The 17,956-nt window shown below is 33.3% G+C and overlaps 1 protein-coding gene across 1 annotated transcript in view; it reads left to right on the forward strand.

Moving 5' to 3' along the window:
- STXBP3 (syntaxin binding protein 3) overlaps nt 1-17,956 on the forward strand; it is a 54,236-nt gene that overhangs the window by 7,382 nt on the left and 28,898 nt on the right. Inside the window, exons 3-7 of the mRNA XM_015595389.2 lie at nt 7,422-7,425; nt 10,405-10,454; nt 11,033-11,114; nt 14,126-14,202; nt 16,795-16,873. Of these exons, the coding sequence (XP_015450875.1) occupies nt 7,422-7,425; nt 10,405-10,454; nt 11,033-11,114; nt 14,126-14,202; nt 16,795-16,873 (292 nt within the window). The remainder of the gene's footprint in view (nt 1-7,421; nt 7,426-10,404; nt 10,455-11,032; nt 11,115-14,125; nt 14,203-16,794; nt 16,874-17,956) is intronic.

Below are 17,956 nucleotides of genomic sequence, written 5' to 3' on the forward strand. Positions count from 1 at the left end.
TCAGCGGCCCCGCTGGCGTTTGCTCTCGCCGCCCGGGCGCGGACCCTCGGCGGTGGTCCCCGCGCCCCCCGTACCCGCACCAGCCCGATGTCTCCACCCGAGAGACGAGCTGGTCCGAGCAGTGTGTTCCATTATCCCCCCTCCCCTTGTCCCCGCACTTGAGTTTCCCAAGGCTGCTTATTCTGTTTATTCATGTTAGTACCAAGGAGGGTTTTACAACCATAGTTTTCGACGTCTGTCCTTAAAAAAACAAACAAAACCTCACTGTTAAACACACCTTCTTTTCTCTATTCCTAGAGGTGCTCACTTTCTACAGAGTTCTGGAGAAGGGACCACGGGAATGATTCAATTTCGGGGCCAACCTGCACCATCCTCTCTCTCCCTTTACATTGTCCGGGCCACACCCCACTGTTGGGACTCTACCGTACTTTATTGGTTACTGATGTTATGCTTTTCTGCCACACCATCTTTGACTTTTCATAAGAGTTGCTCCAAATCTAGGTCTGCTATGTTAGAGATGGAATGTAACCACCCAACAGGAAGAACCACCATTGTTTGGCATTGCTGAGTGCAAATTAATTATGGTCTAGTTGTGGAAAGGGAGTAACATCTAATTAGTATTTCTGACTCCATGTTGCTGAGCAAAGAACAGAAATGACTGAGTTAAAATTCCGGGAGTTAGAGTTCCTTATGTAAAATTAAAACTCCAAATCAGTAACTGGCATAGTGCTTAATATACCATAACCAAATGAATAAATAGGAGGAAAAATAAAGTTAAGATAACACCTTTTTAAAAATTGAATAATTATAAGGTTGGCATTTTGTTTTTCAAGATTTCCGGGGGTGACTTTTCAGATATGGTAATGACTTAAAATCACAATGGCATTTAAATATATTTATATGAAAATAGGTAACGAATTGTGTTTAAAAATAATTTCCAAGATATGTATGGTCCTTAGCATTAGAAAAAAAAAGGTTAATGATATTAATGTCAGTCTAGAGAGGGAGAGTTCAGTGGTAACAAAATTTCTGTTTTTGCTGTTAACTTGAAGTAGCACCAGGATACCCAGTAAGATCAAGAAGACAGGAGACTGAATGAAAGGAAAGAAATATATGGGTTAGAAAATAGTTCTTTGACTTCTTATGTAATAGAAACATAACCGAAAGACAATATGATAGTCATTCAACATTTAGTGAGATAAGTAGGGAGAGAGAGAAGGGGGTCCCTCTTAAAATCTGTTAGCAAAAGGTGACAGAAAGAAATGATGAAGCAATCTCCTAAGTGGTTGGAAAATTATACATTTAACTGAGAAAAGGTTTTGCTAAATTGAAGATGGTACAGTTAGGTCAGGGTAGAAAGCTAAATAACCTTCAATTTACCCTCAAAGTAGGGAGAAGAGAATTAATATTTTTGAACATTTACTCTGTACCAGGCGATCTCTGCATATTTTAAAACTTAGAATTATTTGACATGTTAAAACTGATACAGCTATTATCATAGTTGCATTTTTCAAAATAGCCAAAAATTAAAACAGCTCAGACGTTAATGAATATAACGTGTGTCCACACAATGGAATATTCTTAGGCAATAGAAAGGAATAACGTACTGATACATGCTACAGTCTTTGATGAACCTTGAAAAAATGATGCCAAGTGAAAAAAGCCAGTCGGAATCGCCTATCGTGTGACTCCATTTATATTACATGTCCAGAATGGACAAAACTGTAGAAACAAAAAGTAGATTAGTGGTTGCCTATGTGAGGAGGGGATGGGGAGATCCTGGGATGTTAGCTAAGGGGAACATCTTTCTTTTGGAGCAATGAACATGTTCTAAAATTGATTATGGTGCTGGGTGCACTACTCTGAATATACTGAAAACCATTTCATTGTACACAGTCAACTGAATTGAACAACATGGGTTTGAACTGCCTGAGTCTACTTATACATGGATTTTTTTTTTCATTAAATACCTGTTCTGTTTTTAATCCAGAGTTGAGAGTCTGGATGTGGAGAGCTGACTGTATGCGTTGATCTACTCCATTTTATATAGGGGACTTGAGCATCTGTGGATTTTGGTATCTGTGTGTGAGATTGGGGAGTTGGAGGGGATCATCCTGGACCCAGTCACTCATGGATATCAAGAGACAACTGTAGTAGTTAAGTTTTTGGGGAGTCAAAAGATATACATGGATTTTCGACTGCGTAGGGGTGGCACCTTTAACCCCCTACTTGATTCAAGGGTTAGCTGTATATAGTATGCAAATTAAACCTGATAACAGCTATTAAATATAGACTTAATATTCACACCCGGTTCTTTTAGCTGCAGAGTTAATATGTGACCTGTGTGTTACTTTTCGCAACGTTTAAACCTCGGTTCAGGGCCCCGTTTTATGCCTAGTGTATTGCAGTAACCTCCCAACTGAGCCTCTAAGCCACTGTTCTTTCTCACTTCAGTCCACCTGGCCAATAACTGGCAGAATAATTTTCCCGTAACAGTACTGTGCTGTGATAGGGCTGAAGACTTGCAGAGACCTCCCCGCCCCTTCCCTGAGGATTATTTCAAAAACTCAGTTCACTTTTGAAGACCTGTAACTCCGCCCCTTCCCTGAGGATTATTTCAAAGACTCAGTTCACTTTTGAAGACCTGTAACCCCGCCCCTTCCCTGAGGATTATTTCAAAGACTCAGTTTACTTTTGAAGACCTGCAACCCCAACCTACCTTGTTGTCTACTTTTCCCTCATATAATCTTGACGTTCGGCTAGTCTATACTGTTAACTCTTAAAATTTTCTACCTCCATATTTTGATGCCAATTCCTCTGTCTAAAATGCTCCCCTTACCCCTATTCTTCACCTATTCAAATTCTAGTCAGTCTCCAAGTCTATGCTCAAATGGGCTACTACCTCCCTAGTGGCTTCTCATTTTAACCCAGCCTCTTATGTTTCTGTAGCATTTAATTTATCTTTCTCAAATGACACTTCCCACTACTGCCTAATGGGAGTCTCTTGATAAGCTTCTTGAAGATAGGTCCATTATTGTGTCTTCTGGAGCTTTAAATTTAAAACGGGCCCTAGCAGAATGCAATGGATAATAATGCTTGTTGAAAGTAAATAGTAGATCAGTTTTTGCTACCTAAAGTCCTCCATTTATTCAATAAATTTCATTTAATTCCTATGGGAATACAGCAGTCAAAGGCACACAAATTCCCAGCCTTCTGAAAGCTTACATTCATTGGGAAATAACAGAAAATATGAAAACAGAATAAACATGATTGTTTCAGTTTGTGGTATATAGAGGGGCTACTGTGGGTAGGTGGATCAGGAAAGGTTTTTCTGAATAGGTGACATTTGAGCTGAGACCTAAAACATGAGAAGGAATCAGCCTTTAGGGACTACTTTAAAACCCTCTTTTAAAAAAATATTTTGAGTGTTAAAAAGGCTACATTTATTTACCAAACTAATCCCCATACTTAAAAGTCAGTGAAAATTTCTAGTGGTTGGTATTGCTTATTTACGACTTTTTGCTTCAGGGATGTGACTGCAAAAATATGACTGATAAAATGTTTTAAAAATTTAGTGAAGTTTATTTGTAAAACACACAACAAAACAATGGTATATAACCACAAAGCAAGTTTAGGCCACCTTGCTTTTTTCCTCTTATTCAATGTAGTCTCTTTTCTTTCTTGTCTATAAATAATAGTCCAATCTAATGTCTGTAATTCATAACATATATTTTAGAGGAAACTTTAGGGAAAATAAAAGTAGTAGTGTATTTGAGCCAATTCTTCGCATATTAAATCATAAGCTTTTTTTTTTCATATTTTCCTTTTAGTCCTTATACAGCTAAAGATATTTTTTTGTCATCTTGAGTCTTCCTTTTTTAAACACTTGACATTGAGATATTTTCCATGCTCCTTCATAGTCTTTGTATTAATATTTTTAATCATTATTATTTTTAATCATTATTAAATACCTTGGTGTGGCAAAAAAAATTTTGATGGCATAAAAAGTTGTAACATAAAGTTAATTTTGCTCTCATCTCAGACCCCCTGCATCCCTCTCCACAGACCCCCACTCTTAGATTTTTTATAAATTCTAGAAGTTTTCTGGGCAAATATAAGCATATATAAAATACAGTTTTGTTTTTGTTTTCATCAGTTATTTGTCTTCTAGGTCTTTCATTCTGGTCACTTCTTTAAGTTTATCTTGTTGAGCAAAATTTTCTTTTAATGTTTGGATATTTGCACAGTGATGTATTCATTTAAAATCGATATCGAGTATATATGCTGTGCTGCACACTATTCTAGATGCATATTCTTTGATGTCCTAGAATTCACAATTCAGTGGGAGAAGACAGGTACACAAGTACCAAGTGCTTATGAGCAGTATGAAAAAGTTTTATGGAAAGAAAGAAGAAAAAGGAAGTATTTCCACTCTGGGAATGGATCGGGGAAAACTCCAAGGAGGAGACGACATTGAAAGGTGGTAGGATTTTGCCAGACAGAAGGAAATCTGAGCCAAGGCCCAAAGATGAGGAAAGTGCATGACTGTTTATGGAACGGGAAACAATTCCTTTTGTTTAAGTACAGGGTACTTGTTGCAAGAAATAGAGGGATGAAGACTAAAAGGTGGTCAGACATTTATCTTTAATGGCATTGGGGAGCCATTAAAGATGAAAGATTTTTTCTCATCAAAAAGACACCAGCATTTTGGGGACTCTATTAAAACAATGCTGAAAGGAAGCCATTTTCTCGTTTCTATTTGAAGAGAAATGACTAAGATTTCATTAAGTATAATGGTAGTGTAAAGTGCACTACTGCTAGGTGTACAGCTAGATGAATGTTTATCCGTGTAACTGCCACCAAATCAAGATAGAGAACATGTCCGGGCACTTCATAACCCTTCCCAGTCCCAGTCCCACCCTCTCCTTCAGTGTTACTACCATTCTAACTTACACTGCCATCAAATAATTTTGTAACAGTGGCTTTTTACCTTTACACTCTTAGGTTTAAGAGAGAAACCCTCCAGACCTTTTATTGTATTTTCTTTAAGAATAAATACAGAATTTACTAAATTTCTACCTAGAAATAACTTCTTTAGTATTTGCCTTTGTATATGTGTGGTTAGTCTTATAATAATCCTCAATTTTCGTATGTTCTTTCATAAAATTTTTTTGTAATCGATTTATATGATATGCTTTGTAATTAACATGATCAAGAATTCTATATCATATCATTGCGAGAAAATGGTGATCACAAAATGTTACCTAAACTATACTCATACAATTTTTAAACAGTGTACCTTGAAAGCCCTAAGTGGTTTTTCCTATGCACAATTCAGTCCATTTTCATTCAACCGACCGTTAATGAGTATTGCTTTTGCCCCTGCCCCAGACCCCAAGTTTACCTTTATAAAGATTTTTACCTGTTCACCAAATAACTTGGTAGTCATCTTGTTTCTATAGGTAGGCAGAATCTATTGGAATCATAATCAGGAATGTTTTTGTTTTCTGAGAAAATTTATGGCCTACAAGTCTGTTTTTTTACTTTTGGCTCTTTGATTTTCATACACATTGTCATACATTGGTTATAAAAACCTGGTTTATTATTTTTCCTCATTGGACTAATAGTTGGAAGACTTGGTTTCCATTTCAGAGTATATTTCATTTTGCTAACATAAACAATGAGTTTTACATTTTTTTCAGCTTGAATTCTCCATGATTCCACTTTTTAGATCTTCATTTTGTTTTCTTGATTTCTGCTTGTATTCCTGATAGTTTTTTCTTATGCCATAATTTTCTTTTATGTTGTTTTATTTAGGCCATAAATATTTAATATTAAATTTTTATTGTTTAATGACAAATTTTTTCTGTTTCAAGGCTTTTTGCTCTGACATCAGCTTATCATGGTTCCTTGCTTCTCTTTTATTTACTTAGGCATGTGATCTTAGTCCAACTTTAGCAAATAAAAAATAAATTTTTAATATGTATTAAAGAACTAAAATGTAAAAAGTAAAATAAAATCTGGAGAAAATAAAGGCTAATGTGGGTTAGACATTTTTAAAAATTAACTGGTAACCCAGATCCCACAAAAGAAAAGATTTTATTAAATAAAAATATTGTAAATTCCTGTGTGGTAGAAGATACCATTAACAAAATCAGTAGCTAGACTATAGACGTCAAGAAAATACTGATCATACATAGAAAATAAAGGTTTAAAAATAGCACCTACAAATTGATAAGTAAAAGATAAATGACAATAGAAAAATGAGTAAAGGATATAAACAAGGCAGTTTGCAGATTTGTAATTTATAGTACATTCAGTCGATTGTTTTTGACTGGCTGGTAATCTGGGAAATGCAAATCAATACAAGGTACACTTTCTAAACCATCAGTTTGATAGAATTAGGGTAATTGGTATCATGCAGTAGTTGGGAAGCTGGCGATGGAAATGTAAATTGTTAGAAACTTTTGAGAGAGCATTTACAATGTGTGGTAAAAGAAGAGACACCTATTTTTTGATGCCAGCCATTTCACTTATGGGAAACTCTGCTTCAGAAATAAAAGTAATGGTAAATAAAGATAAAAAGATTATCATTGCAACATTATAGTAGCAAAAATGGAAACAAGATGATGACCCGTCATATAGGAGAATAAATAAATAATGTATAGTGTGCCCTAAGGAATATTATGTAGCTATTAAAAAGAATGATTTATATCTATGTTTATATTCTACATGGAGGATATCCAAGATGTATATTTAGTGAAAAAAAAACAAGTGACAGAGCGTCTGTGTCTATTTCATTTTTTTAAATAATTTGATTACTGGGGGAAAACTCAGAAGTTAGAAGAGGGTATGCACTTGGGGTGTAAATGTAAAGAGACTGGGTGTTATGTTGAGTCCAAGAGAGAAGGTAAAAGCAATAGAGGGGTGAAGATGGATGAAAATATGAGAGAGATTTAGGTAGAATCAATAGGATTTTGGCTGGGGGAGAGTCATCCTAGACTAGGATTCAGGTCTGGGAGACCAGATAGTGGGTAATGCTGTTTATTAATAAAGGTAAAGAGAAGGAATAATTTTTGAGGGAAAAAATAGTTAAGGTTTACAACACAGTGAATTTCAAGTGCAAGTTGTATACAGTAGGCATTTGGAGATAGAAATCTCAGAAAAGGGAGCTGAATTCGAGATCTGGATTTAAGGTACAGCATGTAGGTGGTCATGGAAGCCACGGGATTAGAGAAGGAAGAGCAGAGACAAAAGAGAAGAGGGACCTTCTCAAGGTCCATAATGAGATTATCTTTTTAGTACTGGCATTTTTTTTCCCCTTATTTCCTCAATTATGATTTATACAATTTCCTTAATTATGCTAGGCTTTGTGTGTTTCCTTAAAAACTCTTATTCATAGATTATTTTCTGTTTTCCAGACAAGTAAGTTTCTCTTGCATTTTATTTTCAGGTTTATTAATGGTTTCTCTGTGATTTAAGATAGTTGTTGATGCTGTGCACTACTTGTCAGTTCTCTTATTGTTCCCTTCAGTGTTTTCACCTCACTGTTTGCCTATAGGAGAAACAGAATGAGCAAAAATAGGGGAGTCACTATTAACGGGTCATTATTTGGGTAGCATTTGGGTTGGTGGAAGATCAGTTTGCAGAGAAGATAGAGGGCAGTTGGTGGAGAATGTTGAATAATAGAGTATAGGTTTTATTCTGTAGGATAGAGTGAGCATTTGAAAGAATTTTGAGGTGGGTGTTAATGTAAACAAAGGGTTGCGTTTCAGGAAGATAACTGCAGTGTGAACAATGGATTGATTGAAAAGGCAAATGGGTTGGAGGCGGAAAGCAGGAAATCCAGATAGGAGACTATGTACAGCAGAAGTTAAGTGAAAGATGATGAGAATTAAGGTAATACTGGTGACAGTCACCAGAAAGAATGGTCAATGATGCCTAATGACTAGATATGGGGGAGGAGGAAGTAGCCAAAGACTATGACTAAGAAAATGACAAAACTCAAATAGAGACATTTAGAGCAATTTTATGGGAACTGTAACCTCAGTTTGAGACATGTAGGCATGTAGATTCTTAAACCTGTATAGTGTAGTTGAATGAATTCCAAGGAGTGATGGGTTCTAAGGTTTGTGGGAAATTGAAGGATGCAGGGTGTTAGGGGAGATGAGGGGAAGCTGATCAAAAAGTACAGACTTCCAATTAGAAGATGAGTAAGTTGTAGGCATCTAACGCACAACATGGTGATTATAGGTCACAGTACTGTACTATGTACTTGAAAGTTGCAAAGAGAGTATAACTTAAATGCTCACCCCCAAAAAGAAATGGTAGTTATGTGAGGTGAAGGAAGTGTTAACTAACACTAAGGTGGTAATTATATTGCGATATATGTATACCAGCTCACATTGTATACTATAAAGTTATATAATGTTATGTGTCAGTTATATCTCAGTAAAGTTGGGGAAAGAAATTGAAGGACTGATCTGATAGATGAAACTTTGATGATGAATATGTCTCTGAGGAAGAGTGTAGAGCAAGCAGAGTAAAGGTAAGAGAATAGAGTCTTAGGATATATCCATATTTAGGGTGCTAGAGAAATGTACATGAGGTCAAATACTTTTCATTAATATTTAGAGGAAATACTTTTTTTTTGTTCTGTAATATTAGTTGATGTGTTTTCCTTTGACTCCTCTCCAAACATACCCTATGTGTGACCATATCACTTTTCATGGATGCCCATAATATCTATTCACAAAACTTGTTATCATTTATTTTCAAGATGCCTACACTCGCTGACTGTTTAGGTATCCTCAGATTCTAAGACAGCACTATCCAGTAGGAATATAATGCAAGCCACATATGTAATTTTTTCTAGTAGCCACATTTTTTAAAAGTAAAAAGAAACAGATGAAATAATTTCACCAGTGTATTTTGTTAAACCTGATATATCCAAGATTATTATTTGAACATGTAATCAATAGGAAAAATAATATTTTACATTCCCTTTTTTTTGTTGTTGTACAGAGACTTCAACATCTGATGTGTATTTTATACTTAAGGATGTCCTAGTCAGGCTAGCCACATTTCAAGTGCCCAATAGCCACATGTGACTAGTTTCTACCATATAGGACAGTGTAGTTTCTAAGGTTTTAAAGAATAATGATATTAGTTCTGCCTAGGGAACTTTTTAGTCTATTCCATCATAAATTCCATGAGCATTCATTTCTTAAGAGAAAGAAACAAATCTGGTAAAAACAAGCAAAATGTCTTTGATTTTTAGCTTGGTTGAGGTATACAGGAATAAAGAAAACTTAGAAAGGGAAGTAGCATATTATTTCAGGGTCTGAACTCTGCCTGAGAAAATCCTTCATCTTTGCTTGTAGAGTACTAGAAACCAGTGCTTTTGGCTCAAATTGTGGTTAAATACTTCAGGCTTTTGCCGAAATTCTCATATATTATAATCTTCCTGCAAACATATATAAGCACTTTAACATTTCTTAACACTTTCAAACCTTCCTCGATCATAGTAAAACCTTCTAGGTTACAATTCTTATGGTAAATAACCCTTATTAAATAGACCCTCAGCTTGAACATGTTCTTCTTTAATATGATGTCAAAAACTTGATAGTAAATTACCGAAAGCATTAACTTAATTATAAATTAAGAAATAGAAAATTTTAAGTTAATTATATAAACATCTCATTTCACTCAGAACTAAAGACAGTTACTATAATTTACATTTTAATTGTATTTTGTTTATTACATATTACACAGTACTTCAGTTTTCAAAATTAATTGAAAATTAGTAAAACCTAGTAAATATGGGAAATAAATCATTGCAAGGAACATATTAATAATTATTGATTACAAATCAAGTCTGAACATTATATGTTTGTATCCTAATGCTGTGTTATATATTGTTGAGAATTATAATGTTGTAAATTGAGAAGAAGAGTATTTATCCAGTTTTGACGATCAGATGTAATTTAGCAATGGGCTAGTTAGGGATTTTCCTGTGAGTTTGTTTGTTTTCATCTTGCTTACTTGGGATTTAAGTAGAATAGGGAAGAACAAATCAGATAATACTTTCAGAAATATTTTCCAGATAATGTTTATATACTTAAATATATTAGCCTTTTTTATTATATACTCTTATTCTCAAAAGTTTAAAAATAATTAGTTTAAATGTACCATATAGGTCAGGTATTAAAGAGAACTGGAATTTTACATAGAGTTTTAACAAGTATAAGTGTTTTTTTATGTAGCTTAGCAGATTTTCAAATTGGATATTTCCTTAACCATCTTGGATCTTTTAAATAGTTATTCTATTATTATATTTCTATTTTTTTATTGTTTATTTTTTTAATGCTGTTTAAGATTTCTAAATCTTTTGTTTTTTTTCAGAGATAAAATCAGCAGTGTTTGATGACTGCAAGAAAGAAGACGAATGGAAGGTAGAATTTGCATATTTGCCCTTATATTGAGGACTTTATATTTTGTTTTTCTCTTACTTCTGTAAGAGTATAGGGTCTGGAACCATATTGCTTATGTTCAAATCCTAACTTCACCACTTGATAGCTGTGGCTTCTTGGGCAAATTACTTGACCTCTCTCTGCCTCCATTTCCTTGTCTTTAAAATGGGGATGGCAGTACCTCATAGGGTAGTTGTTAATAATAAATGTGTTAAGCTATGTAAAATGTTTAGAACAGTGCTTGGAACAATTAATATTATTTTACAAGCGACATAATTCTAAGAAAATTCGATGTTAAACATAACATTTAAAATGAACAAGTTCTTCAAAATGGACAAGAACTCGTGTTATTCACTTATGTATAATACTAGATGTACATATATTGAGAAATAATCTCTAGGTCATGCAAGTTAAAAGATAAGATAATTTTGCCTATTGGCATTTTAATTTTATGTTATAAAAGATTTATAAGTTTGAGTAGGCTTAATAGATTAAATTCTGTCTTTTGTGAATTCTTAGAATCAGATGCTTATACTGTTTCTTAACATATTTATTTTAAGATAATGCTTTTAGATGAATTTACCACTAAGCTTTTGGCATCATGTTGCAAAATGACTGACCTTCTGGCAGAGGGTATAACTGGTAAGTGTCACCATGAAGATTTTTTTATTATGATTGGAAGTGGTTGGAGTAGTAATAAATTTTAGCTAGTAATTTTGTTTCTGAGGGGGTTATGTTTTATTTTTTTAACTAGCCTTAATAATTACACTGGGCATTCTTCTTTTCTCTTTGAATCTTCAGAATAACCTCTATAACTTGGGGTTTTCTTTCTCAACTGAGACATATAATTATATGCCCCTAACCAAGATTAAGTAAGTTGCCTTATTGAGTTTATTTTGCAGATTTTTTACTCTTACATTTTTGTTATGATTTTGTATGTTGATGCACTAAGTTTACCTCAGTGTTTTGGTTAATGTTTGTGCTTTACATGTATTGCTTTCAAATAGTAAGATTTATGTCATAAAGTCAATTTTTATACATTTTTACAAGTGTATAATTTTAACTTTGTTTCTCTTTATTACTTAGAAATGAGGCAATGAATTATAAATTTAAATCAGCTTTAATATGGAATTATGAAAAACAATCATGCATCTTCCACTAGGCAGGATTGTGTCAATGAGATTTTAATCTCTCTTATCTTTTGGGGAAAATACCAATATCTTAATAACATTATCATCCTTAAGTCATAATTCTTTAACTCATTTATTTAAATTTGATCTTCATAACAACTCTTTAAAGACATATTAAGTATCCCATTTGTAATGAGAAACTGCTACTCAGAGTCAAATTAATTCTTTTGTATTTTGGATCCTGATGTATATGTACCTTCTGTCACTTCTAACTTGTGAGGTTCAAAAATATACCCAGTATTTTCAAGAAAGCCTTAGCAATGTATACAGTGGGAAGATTATCTACAAAAATTTAAGTAATATTTACTTTCTTTAGGATATTTACAAATAATCTTTTATTGTTAATTACATATTCAATTTGAAGTCTTTATGACCCGCAGTGGAAAACGCTCTAAACTAGAAATTGGAAGATTAAAGCCTTGATTCTTCTGCTATTGAATAAGTGTAATATCGGTTAAGCCGCTTAAGTTTTTTAAGTTCTCAGAGGTCATTCTGATGTGCAGCTAGAGTCAGAACCATTGGATAACATGTGTGAGAGTACTGTGAAACTACAAAACCATTTTGCACTGTAAGGAGTTTTTACTGAATTTTTGTAGAGCATTTTTTTTTTTATTGTGTGTTCAGTGTTGATAGATATTTTTCAAGGAAAGGATTCTGTGACCAAGTAAGCTTGGGCAGCCGCATTAAACAAGCAAAAACAGGTTTCTTTAGGACTTTTTTGAAGTTTTTTATATGCTAGTGTATATGTGGATCTCCTGGGTACAGGTATAGCATTCAGGTTTTTGGAAAACTTATTTGACGACAGAAAGCTTTTTTTTGAGAAGTATTTCATAGGACTGTATATCATAGAGCAGCACATTGCTGTGGACTGTTCTCAGTACCCTCCAGAGTCAGCTACATTTACTGTGGTTTAATCATAATCATATCTGCTAACTTGAACTTGTCACAGCCCTTTTGAGTTCCACATGAGCTCTCCTGAAAATCCTTCGGTTAGATTTGGCATTGGTGGGTTCAGTGATCAGACTTTCCATTGTCATTCAGGCCATTTGTGAAAATATTCAGTGGTGTCTTAGACTTTAAAAAGTAGATGTGAAAAAATTGCACATATGATGCTACTTTAATGGAGTAATGTCAAGTAAAAACCTTTAAAAAAACAGACATAATTAAGATTATTTCTTTGTTACTATTATAGGAATAATCATAAAAACCTTTCCTTTTTCCATCATTTAATAGATGTCCACTTTTCAGTGAATTGAAGAAATGGCACTTTCTGCTGTTGCTAACCAGACATTTCAGAATATTTCACAACACTTTACCATGTACATTATTCACCAAACAATAGTATGTATAGCATAAATGACCATAAGACACTTCATTTTGAGTATTAGGCAATAAAAGTAAGTTAAGACAGATATAACCTTAATGTTTCAAGGTAAATTTACAGTTGTTGGGAATGGAGTAAAAATAAAATTGAATATTTCCTTGGAAATCTTATTTGATACCCTACGTGATGGAAACTGATAAATCTATACTAACATAAATTTAGGATTGAGAAAAATGTATCATCATATATAAAAGAAAAGTCCAAATAGCCTCCTTGCATGTCAGATTAATGTTTTTAATTTTTTCTGGATCCCTCACCAACATGAGTCCTGAATCTTAAAAGATGGTTCTCTTGATTTGTAGAATGAGACTTTAGTTTTTTTGCAATTATAGCATTAATAGATAATGTGACAAGTTAGTTTACTAGTTTAAATTCACTTGGTTTTATATTAGATAATTCTATAAACTTAATTTCAACAATAAAAATAAAATTGAATAAAGTATGGTGGTATTTTGTTGAAAAAATACCTTATAATATTAATGTATGGTTTTAAAAGAATAAGAGTAAATTGGCCATTTATTTAAAGAATATTATAGTACTATAGTTAAAAACTTGGGCTCTGGAGCTAGACATATCTGGGTTGGAATCTTGTCTGTTGCACTTTTTATCTGTTTAACTTAGACAAGTTACTTGAATTCTTTTAGCTTCAGTTTCCACATTTGTAAAATACAGAGTTATTATGAGGTTAAACAGATAATTCACATAAAGTGCTTAACCCTGTATCTGGTATCATATTTGCTATTATTATAGTAGAGTATTTTTAAAAAGAAATACATATTTTAATTTTGAATACATTTTCTTGGTTTCTTCATGGCATGTTGATTGCTTATGCTGATAGACCTAACTATGGAATAACTGCTTTATCTTTTTTTCTCATAATGAGCACTTAGGCCAGAGGTTAGCCTTGGGGAAGACACATGTTTAGTTTTTTTCAATTTATCAAATGAAGACAAAAAATGTAAACCCAAGATATGTAAATATGTTTTTGTGTTATTATAAATGAGCACAGTAAAAATTATTTAAAATTTGTTTCAAGTGTATAAATATTTGGTTAGATAACATGATTTTTTTTTTATTAGTTGTGGAGAACATTTATAAGAATCGAGAACCTGTCAGACAAATGAAGGCTCTTTATTTTATCTCTCCAACATCAAAAGTGAGTATTTTGAATCTTTAAAAAGTATGTTTTTCAATATTTTCACAATTAACATGATTTTCTCACAGAAAAGTTAAATAAAATACCTTTTATTAGAAGAATAGTTCCTTAAACTAGTTTGCTTAGGAAAGTTTTTCTGTGTTAGAATTTTGTTTCATTTGCACTCTTCTCAATAAGAATATGTAAGTGAAAAAATTTCTGTCCCCTCCTTATGTGAAAGAAGAATTTAATTGTATAAAGTGTTAGAGTTTCTTTGAGTAATTCGTTACTCATGCAGTTCCTATTCAACCATAATTTTTGAGAAGACGGAAATGTACTTAAACAATCTTGGATTAATCCTTTATTTATCATGGTAACTTCCCTATGTCATACAGTCATGTATATGTACACACACATGTATGTATATATGCATGCGTGTATATATATTTTTTTGTGTCAAAGGAATTTCTTTAGTTTATAATCTAACCATGATTTAACTCATACTTAAAGCCAAACTTTCAGAGCCAAATAAGATATCAAATTCTTTTATTCAGTACAATAGCCGATAGTGCATTTTGTAGCACATCCTTTGGCTTGTTCTCACCTAGAATGTTAACTTGGCAATTCCAGTTTCATTTCTTCTAACTGGTAAGACAGTAGGAAAAACCCAGATATTCACTATTTACTCTCTACAGATTGACTGCTGGTGGGTTTTAACATTTTATATATTATTTATAATATCATCATAAGATAAAATTCATGATGGGAAAAAATGCAAATTAAAGGCACCATTTTTCACCTACTAAATTGGCAGAGGGACTTTAAATATATATATATATGTATATATATATATATATATACATATATATATATCTCATATTCTAGCTATCAGTGGGTAATGGAGCAGAAACTATATAGCTAGTGAGAATATAGATTGACACAGCCTTTTTGGAAAATAATTTGCCATACTTTATCAAGAACTTTAAAATGGTCTATATCTTCAAGTTTATTGTAAAATAATCAAATGGTCAAATTAAATCCTTTCAATAAAAAAATCCAATGCTAAATTCTTAGCATTAAAAAACAATGGTATGAAAGGCCATGTGGCCTTGGGAAATGAGATTTCTAGGAAATTTTAATGATCTACGGAAAAGTTCCTTTTTAATGATAAGTGACAAAAGCAGGATACAAAATTATATATTCAGTAAAGGATCAGAGGATTCCAAGAAAATGGTACCTGAATGTGACTCCTTTTTCTACCACAACCAACTAGATCCTCTTCCTGTTCTTAGTCAATTACCTGTTGGGTCGCACAGACCTCTGGGTATAAGCGAGGCCTTGGGCTCCTTGGCACTGGTAGAGAAACCTGATATGACACTTCCTCCCTCAGGAGCTAAGTAAGCACCTGGAGATCAGATCAGATAGTTCTCAGGCAAGAATCATAAAATGATAGATTTCAGGAAGAGATTAGCTGTAAGATATTTGTGAATCCCTGGGGAAAGATCAGTAGGGTGTGTCAGAAAATCGCTGGTGGTCTCTGCTTTGTACCCGTAGCCCTCTGGGGGAGAAACCACTTTGCCTTCCTCATCTGTGGAACTGCCTCTGTTTAGGAAACTCCAGCAACTAAATCTAAACGCCAAGGAAGTTGACAAAGAAAAGCCACCACACATCTAAGTGGGTCAAGTGACTAGAGAGAGAGGAAGTTCAGTAAGAATAAAGAAAACATGCATCTAGCAAAATGTAGCTGCTTGGAGAAAAGGAGGACAACCTGAACAGAAAAGTGGGACACGTCAGGAGAGTCTAGTACAGCATAAAAACCTTTCTGATGCTCAAAAGTGTTATTTCTTAGTTGAACAGTTAATTGAAGAAGAGGATAATCACTACTGAAATTTGAATTAATAGCATAGAGTATCAAGGTGGAATATCTCAAAGCAAAAAAAAAAAAAAATCCCTGGAAATCATAGGGGGAAAGAGACTTGCTTGCAGGATAGATCTGTGAAATCTAACAGACATGTTGTTGTCAGTTTGAAGGAGAAAAAGAAACAGGTGAAGGAGAGAATTAAATTCTTTATTCTTATTTTTTTGCTTCCAGACCTTTGTATCTTGAAAACTGGCAGTATTGAGTCATATACTACCAGTCTATATTTCCTTTTTCTCCTTGCAGTCTTCTACCAATCTTTGAGGTTTTCATTCTAATCTCTTGACACTTTTAGGTCCTAGTTCACTATGACTCTCTTCATTACTTCTCCAGTCATAGTCTCAGTGGTTTCAGTATTCATGTAGATAACGCTTCCAGTATGTTTGTTGACTTGTTAGTTCCTTGATCTGTTGTCTTCCAGTGGTCTTGTCTTCCATGTTGCTGCAGCTTCCTGGTTAATTGATCATTCCTAGGTTTCCTCAAAGCAGTACTTTGTTCACACATGATACCTTACTACTTATCATGTTTCTACCTATCACTGGCTAGACAACATCTTTAAAAATAAATTTATAAATTAAACTTTTAGACAGTTAAATTTTTATTTTATCATTGAAATAAAGTAATCTTATTTCAAAAGCTAGCATATTTAAATTAGTATTTGATAAAATGTATATTAACACCTAATTTTCTTTAAGTCTGTAGACTGTTTTTTACGTGACTTTGCAAGTAAATCGGAGAACAAATATAAAGCAGCGTATATATACTTCACTGACTGTAAGTAGCTTTGTATAAGTCATTCATTATATAAAACCCTATTAATTATAAGGTATCTAATTCTTATAGTACTAGTCCAATACTAGTGACTTTCTATTCTAATCAGGTTAGAAAGACTCTAAAAATACAGGATCATATGTATCCTAATTCATGTTAAGATGATAGAAAATTAAGAGCAATCATTCCAGACCAGTTTAAAAAGTAGTCATTTTTGCTGGTCTACAGGGTTGCAGCGGGGGCGTGTGGAGAGGGCTATCTCTCAAACCCATGCTGGTGACAGGAAGAATTCTTTTTTAAAGTTTCAATTGGGGATTTGATTATATAATAAAAAATAAGACCCTTTGGGAGGGCACTGAAGAAAGTACCATCTGTTTGACAAATACTAAGGGAGAAAATCTATCATATTTCTCTTACTGTGCCATATGTTCAAATAGAAAGCAGCTAAATGAGAATCAGAAGTCCAGAGACATGTAATTCTATGTTATGTTATATTTTATCTAATTACACTGCAAAATAAAAATGCCATTCGTCTAAGATAGGCCTTGGTCTCAGCTGTTAGAGATAATTCTTTTAAGTAGTATATTATTTTTCCTGTTAATATTTATGTTATGCCTAGTAGGAGTTTGCATTTTTTTAAATGTCATACCATAAGTATTTGTCATCTAGATAACCTTATTATATAGAAATTCATGTTTATGTAATTGATAGAATTTAATGAATGTGAAGGCCTTTTTTATCTTAAGGAATCTTGAGGCTAAAGAACTTCTTGTTAAAAGACACTATGAGCCAATGGCTAATATTCCAACCTAGATTTAATGGAACTATAAGCAGGTAAAAGGAGGAAGGAAAAAATGGGCTCCAAGGTCCAGAACTTACTAGTATAGAATTTTAGAACTTCCTGACATTAGAGAAGTTCCTGTAATTCAAGGAAAAATTACCAATTTGTGTGGTATATTTATCCTTAGTGGCAGATTCAGAAAAGTAATATAAATTTCTAAGTTCTGAAAGTCCTACAAAATTTTATTAAGTCATGAGTTTGGATCTGATTTTTCTTCTCAACACTTTCAATTTGCTGTGTTAGCA

The sequence above is a fragment of the Pteropus alecto genome, unplaced genomic scaffold, assembly GCF_000325575.1.
Source record: "Pteropus alecto unplaced genomic scaffold, ASM32557v1 scaffold106, whole genome shotgun sequence".
In the NCBI taxonomy this organism is placed as follows: Eukaryota; Metazoa; Chordata; class Mammalia; order Chiroptera; family Pteropodidae; genus Pteropus; species Pteropus alecto.